This window comes from Triplophysa rosa, linkage group LG12, assembly GCF_024868665.1.
Source record: "Triplophysa rosa linkage group LG12, Trosa_1v2, whole genome shotgun sequence".
NCBI lineage: Eukaryota > Metazoa > Chordata > Actinopteri > Cypriniformes > Nemacheilidae > Triplophysa > Triplophysa rosa.
The window spans coordinates 25832056-25839579 of NC_079901.1; the positions used below are offsets into that span (position 1 = coordinate 25832056).

The window sequence follows — 7524 nt, forward strand, 5'->3', positions numbered from 1 at the left end:
GAGAGAGAGAGAGAGAGAGAGAGAGAGAGAGAGAGAGAGAGAGAGAGAGAGAGAGAGAGAGAGAGAGAGAGAGAGAGACAGAGAAGAGAGAGAGAGAGAAGAGAGAGAGAGAGAGGCGCACACAGAGAGAGAGAAGAGAGAGAGAGACAGAGAGAAAGTAGAAGAAGAGAGAAGAAGCAGAAGAACAGAGAGAGAGAAGAGAGAGAGAGAGAGAGCAGAGAAAGAGAGAGAGAGCAGACAGAGGAGAGAGAAAGAAGGAGAGAGAGAGGAGAGAGAGAGAGGACGACGAGAGAGAGAGAAGGAGAGAAGAGAGAGAGAGAGAGAGAGAGAGAGAGAGAAGAGAGAGAGAGAGAGAGAGGAGAGAGAGAGAGAAGAGAGAGAGAGAGAGAGAGAGAGAGAGAGAGAGAGAGAGAGAGAGAGAGAGAGGAGAGAGCAGAGAGAGAGAGAGAGAGAACAGAGAGAGAGACAGAGAGAGAGAGAGAGAGAGAGAGAGAGAGAGAAAGACGAGGAGACAGACAGAGGAGAACAGAGAGAAGAGAGACAGGAGACAGACAGAGGAGAGAGAGAGAGAGAGAGAGAGAGAGAGAGAGAGAGAGAGAGAGAGAGAGAAAGAGAGAGACAGAGATGTGGAGAGAGAGAGGGAGACAGACAGAGATGTGGAGAGAGAGAGACAGACAGACAGAGAGAGAGAGAGAGAGAGAGACAGACACAGACAGACAGAGAGAGCAAAAAAAACATGTTCGGTGTTCGGTATTATTCAGCCTTCAGCCGTGTTTCACATCATGTTCGGCTTCGGCCAAGAATTTTCGTTTCGGTGCATCCCTAGTTAGTTATAAGTTTCATGTATTTCTCTGATATAATATGGGCCTCATGTGTGAGTTTGAGCACTTGAACACCTGCAAGTACACCAACATCTTATCACACTAAGACAGGAACTGCATGTACACACACACATGCTTTTGTAGACATGTCTAATTTATCGCACAGTCACAACACTGGTTTGCTTATTATTTCTAATCTATTGCATAAATTTACTGCACAAAGTCACGGACACTGGGTTGCTCATTATTATACTAAACCATGAGCTCATTTTTGCATTAAATCATGTGCCAGAGTAAAACTAAAACTGATGGCAATCATGCATCATCCGATAAGCCCAGGAAATGTGTCTGGGAAAGTGTAGTTTGAAGGGCACATGATATCTGTGTTTTTCTTTTTAAAATCCTGGGAGGCGCTCACCACGATTAAATTCTAATAAGGTAAGCCGGAAACATAACTGTGGCAAGCGCAAGACAAACAAGAAGGGGACGGCCTAACAAAAAGATGATATCATGTGAAACCTGATTGGTGTACAATGTGAAAAACAACTTGAGATTTCTGTATAAAGTATGGAGTCAGATGTATGTGTTAGATCACTTCAGATGAACTCTGAATATCTCACTTTGCTTGCTCGAGCAAATAAAGATTAAACTCTTGGCATCTGGAACCCTTGTCGGTGAGATTTCTTTCTGCGTTGGATGGCCGATTCGCCACAACAATATTGACCTGTGTTTTGTTTACTATCATGTGTCATGCACGTTCGTGATGACTTAAGATGAATGCAAACGCACCAGGCTTCGATAGAATCGGGCTGAGACACCAAACCAATGCTGCGAGGGGCGTCAGGAACAAGTTCACTCGGATACACACACATTGAGACAGCAAATACTACAGTGTTTCCTCTACATTCTGGGTTACTTTGCAACAGCAAACACCAGGAGAGCGCAAGCTCCAGTTTTATACACGAAATATGAACGGCCCCTAAAAACGCCTCGATGGAACTTTACTGAGGCACAAACCACTGTGCATTACATAAACTGTGTATAAAACAAAGCCACAATTAAAAACCAACTTGTATAATATGCGTGTCATTGTGGAATAACTCCCTGAAATATTACAGATGACTTGATGAGCTAACTGCTGCAACAGCTAAGGATCCCGCTGAAGTTGTTTCAATCACAGCACTGATGTTAGCCAATGCCAGCTGCCAGTCCTCCTGGTGCTATCTTGGTCACGTTGTTCTTTTAATGTTGTATTTTTGTGCTCCACTATTTTACTTTCTTTCTGACATTTTGCCGCTTTCTTTCTGACACAACTGCAGTTGTTGCCTAATGGTTAGAGAGTCGGACTCATGACCAGAAGGTTGCCGGTTCGATTCCCAGGGCCGGCGGGTAACAACTGAGGTGCCCTTGAGCAAGGCACCTTACCCCTACTTGCTCCCCGGGCGCTGCAGTGATAGCTGCCCACTGCTCCGGGGGTACGTGTGGTCACCACTTGCTGTGCGTGTGTTCACTACTCTCTGGATGGGTTAAATGCAGAGGTCACATTTCGTCGCCTTGTACTTGTACATGTGCAATGACAATAAAGTTGAATCTAAATCTATGCCATCTAGCAATAGTAATGACGTAAATGAAAATGATTTACATGATTTCACCAGCAGCTGATTGGACAGATGTGACCCTAATGTCACACCTATCCAATCACCGGCTTATTATTTGTTATATTTCTTATGGGCCAATTTCTTATGTTTTGTTCCGCTGAAGTAAATTTAAAATAAAAAAATCGGATCAATCAGAGGCCCCTAAACAGGTGGGGCCCCTTGGCTGCAGCCTAGGCGAGCCTGTGCGTTAATCCGCGCCAGGCCACAGCTCTGCACAGTTTGGCTTTGTCCAATTACCCACATTTGCTGTCTCGGCCACTTGAGAGAAAGTAAGAGCGCAAGTCTGTCACGTGTCTTACAAATGCCCTAAAAAGTGCACTGCCCTAAACCCACACTATCTTGAAAACCGCTTGTATCCCATCATGCATCACGTTCTGGATATAAATCATGATACGTTTTTTTGCCTGCATCTCACAAGATGTTGCGGAAAGCTTTCCAGTGTAAGTTCTGTCTAACAACTCTCAGAGTGTTTAGCATGGTAGTGTGCATGACATGTATTTGGTCTTGGCGGAATAGATCTGCTACGCTGCTGCGGCGGAGCAAGTAAGGAGACTTGCTACTACCAATATATCCACAACATGCTGCTGTGTGCATATAAGGAATGCTGCTGTTGCACATATAACATATGAATAAACCACAGCTTACGTGGTCCTTGTAGCAGATCTATACCAGTGGAGCTGGGGAAGGAGGAGGGTTCTGAAACGCGCTGCACTGCTGCAACAACCACTAGCCAAGATTTAAACGTAGAGCAGCAAGCTCATTGGCTGCTGATACGAAGGGAACCAATCACTTCACTGTGTAGTAGTTATGTGTTTAGCATGGTAGTGTGCATGACATATAATGTATTTGGTCTTGGCGGAACAGATCTGCTACGCTGCTGCGGCAGAGCAAGTAAGGAGACTTGCTACTGCCAATATATCCACAACATGCTGCTGTGTGCATATAAGGAATGCTGCTGCATATATAACATATGAATAAACCCCCATCAAAGCAGGAGACAGAAATGATCAATTCAAGCCGTGGACAGGAACACCCCCAACAGATCTATCGCCAAGACATGTGTACTGCTGCTGCCCCGAAGGAGTATGTGAACCGCATGTATTACTATCTATGTGTGCCTGGGCTTTCATGCCGACCGGCTTAACGCTGCTGCTGCCCTGAAGGACTATGTGAACCACATGTATTACTATCTATGTGTGCCTTGGCTTACCTCGCCAACTGACTTAACACTAGTGGCGTATAACTATGTGAGCCTTGGCTACCAAGCCAACTGGCTTAACACTGATGCCTATGACCATGTGAACCTTGGCTTTCATGCCGACAGGCTTAATTCTAATAGACGCGCACGAAGTGCAATTTAGTTAACAATGATACGTTGTAGTCCAAACATGAGACCCCAGCATCCACCCGAACAAATTATCAAGATAAGGTCATTGATACTTATCTTGACCAGTAATTCAATGAAGCACATGCTTCTGCCATTGCACACACTTGGATACCATGGAAGTACTCGCAGAGTATGGCACCCCCAGACTTAGTGGGGCGACTCTGTACAATGCTGGTTGAGCGGCCAATTATGACCTGATTCCGGTAAAAGAATCAGTAATTGTAAAGATTCTTTGCAAGATGTATTTATTGACAGTCTTGGATGACATCTGCACCACTTATCCTTGGCAATGATATCTGTATTACGATAGGTATAATTACGACCATGTATACTGAGACCACTGCACACTGACAGTATACAGAAGATATACAAATAACATTGACAATCAATCTGTGTCATTACGGAATAGGCATGGTGTAGTTGGGGATATACGAGTTACAGTAAATGTACACACGTGTGACACTGCACGAGCTAATGCTATTTAGCTTATTCTCTCGTGGCAATTTACGCCGCTCGCCAGTGGTAGCCACGAAGATCGGAGGACATCAATACGTGTACTAGTTAACAACATACGCACAGATTTAATTATGGGGAGGCATGAACGCATGACACGGTCATAGACAAGATGCAGAGATGAGCATTCATCAATTGTCTTCCTGTGCAACACTTAATCAGTCCGTGTGGATGGATGACAACTTGGTTCCTAGGACAGCTGTACACCAGTAAATACAAACGTCCGAGAGTTTATTCTTTTAGCCTTTTCCATATAGTTACATCGGACATGCCGGCTGCATGTTGCTCGTGCTCTACCAACGCATGTGTAAAGTTGCTGCCGATAGCTTGATGTTAGCTCGAGTATGCAATGCTCAGACTGCTAACATGAAAACGTATTGACTGTTACATGGTTAATCATTTTTAAATAAATTAGGCAGATCACACATTCTGCACAGCGAGTAGTAAGGAGTAAAGATCATTCACTTATCTTAGGTCTGGATGTTTCTGAATACGTGCTGCCTCTGAAACGAGCTGCACTGCTGCAACAATCACTAGCCGAGATTTAAACGTAGAGCAGCAAACTCATTGGCTGCTGATACGGAGGGAACCAATCACTTCACCGTGTAGTAGTTATTATGTCGGATAGGTTTAGACTTTAAGACTGCGCCGTCTAGAGTTTCATGGCAGAACTATAATTAATTTATAATACAATATTTTTTTAAATTCTACGATTGGCTAACGTGTTTTTCTCTTTTTTTTTTTTGTACAGCTGCTTTGATACAATACAAATAAAGCACTATAAAAAGTACTACTACGTATTCTAAATAAATTTGTAGTAAAACATAGGGTGTTGCACATTTTATTGGTCAAAACTCCACTCCACAGACGTATTTTGTAAAACTGCTTTTATCATATAATCAGTGCCACCACATGGATTACATGTTTGCATTTGCTAAGTGTGTCCCATCAGGTTCGAAATACTACATGTTCACTTGGGATCTTCACGCCCATTGGATTTGGGAAATACTTTATGAAAGTAGTCAAGTGCAAAGACTTTATGCTCCAACCCTTAAACACACTAGAAACTTCCACCAGTGGTTGGAGCTCAATTCTGTTGGACACAGGCTTCCAGGTTTTGAGTTTAACACATGTGCTTTAGAACAACATGATGGTCATTTCTGTTATTACTGCAAGTCAACTTAACGAACAGTCCAACTGAAGTGTGAAACCAAAATACTTGTTTGGTGTGAATGAGTTTTTCTTAACACATCTGTAGGGCTTTTGCTACTTTTTACTGTCTGTAAGGTTTTAAGCTCTGTTAATTGTTTCATTTTGCACGTGTCACAATTTTATACATTATTCTAGAGGACAGCAACAAACGGTCATGGTAAGTACCTGAAATTGTTGAATTATTCTTCAGGCCAGGCCAACCCTTTATTTATTAATGCTGCGAGTCTGAATCCTCACGCACAGACAGTTGGTTACATTTGTACCAGTATTTCGGTATGTAGGCTACTGTACCATCGTTCACATCATCATGTTCTTCCGGAACAGCGCGGATGCTGCATGAGGCCCGAAGCAAGAACGTCTCACATGACGATACAAACCTACGACACGTGAAAATGACTCGAAACCATGCAGACAATAACCACAATTTAAGCCTTTAAAAACCTCCCCGACCCTTAACAGATTAGAAAAGAGCGATACATTTACACCGCACACAAAACACGCTTTCGCGCTGACGTTCGGATGCATTGCATTAAGCCCATTTCCCCACCGCTTGTTTCCGTCGTGTGTTAGTGAGAAGCGGCCGCTCTCCGCTTCTGTAACCGGCCTCCCCGCCTCTCCGCCCGGCTGCCGCTCATACTCACCCTCGCCGGCCAGTGCGGGTAACCCTTCATTTTAGCGAAAACCAAATCTCCGGCTTTATATTCCCGTGGCCGTGGGCGAGCCATTGCGACACACACGCGCACCGAATGTGAAATACTGCAGGTTATTCCGCCGATCTCGAGCTCAGCCGTCGCTGGTCACCATCAATGTTTAGATCGCAGTTAATAAGGAAATAAATAATGAAAGACGAGAAAAGGCCCGAAGAGACTCCCCTCGCTTCGCTTCCTCAAACACCACAGCCGCATTCACTCGTCATGTAACGCTCACACACATTTACGGGTTTTTATTCTTTTTTTAATGATTGTGTTACTCCAGACGCTCACGTTCTCGACGCAGCAAAAAGGGGTTCCTTTACGAAAAGAATATTAACACGATACTCATCGCCAATACACTTTAATTGCGTAGAAAAAATATGCTTTACAAACAGAAAACATAGTTACATGTATTTTATTGTAAAGTTGAGGCATTGTATGAAATAGATTAGCCTATAAAACAGACTGGACACTATACAGTTCTTTTGTAGATCGTGGCTTTTTGAATACGTTTCAGTATTTGTTTATTTTTGTGTATTGTCTTGGGACAATACCTAACATTCAGTTTAAAATCTAAAGCAAATAAATAATAATAAGCAGACCAGTCTGCTTTCGGCTGACCTCCTGCCATAAACACAACACAACTATAGCAAACATCTCATTCAAACATGTGCACACTAGTGGTGGGCGGATCGATCCTGAAGTATCGATACTTTCGATACTGAGATTGTATCGAAAAGGATCGATCCTAACATAAAAATATCGATAATAAATGTGTTTTTAGTTTTTACTACTGATTTTATTTATTTACTAATGCAGCTAATAATTGTATAATGAAGAACAACTATTTCCCATACACCTAGTTGTGCACACGTTTCTCCTTGCCCTGCTGTGTTTTGTAGTGCGCTATCACGTGACTCAGCAGCGCCAAGCGCAAGCACGCAGACGCTGCTGCAGCCATCCTGTGGCGTTATTATAATGACAAATGTCGCGAGCGCATTATTACAAGGCGAGAGCGCATTCTTGTCATACGAGCGCGCGAATCTCTCCGCTCGCACGCCGATTTCCTTTGCTCGTGCACAAAACTGGACGCGCGCTTTCAACTATACGCTGCTCTCTTATGAATTTTCTCTCCTCTCGCTCAGTTATGGAATTCCATACAGTGAGCGTGTGCGCACTCAAAATGCGTTCCGTGCGTCCACGAATCCTTCGGTACTCTTGCTCTCGAGAGGTCCTCCTGC

At 43.6% G+C, this 7524-nt stretch overlaps 1 protein-coding gene across 3 annotated transcripts in view; it reads right to left on the reverse strand.

Annotated features, from left to right (window-relative positions):
- The window catches only part of hdgfl3 (HDGF like 3), a 37200-nt gene extending 30589 nt beyond the window's left edge, over window positions 1–6611 (reverse strand). Inside the window, exon 1 of one of the 3 annotated variants that reach the window (XM_057347623.1) lies at window positions 6233–6611. In XM_057347623.1, coding sequence (XP_057203606.1) covers window positions 6233–6316 — 84 coding nt within the window. In that variant the 5' untranslated portion in view covers window positions 6317–6611. The remainder of the gene's footprint in view (window positions 1–6232) is intronic. The other 2 variants (XM_057347621.1, XM_057347622.1) reach the window with 2 other exon arrangements.
- Between the last annotated feature and the right edge of the window lie 913 nt (window positions 6612–7524).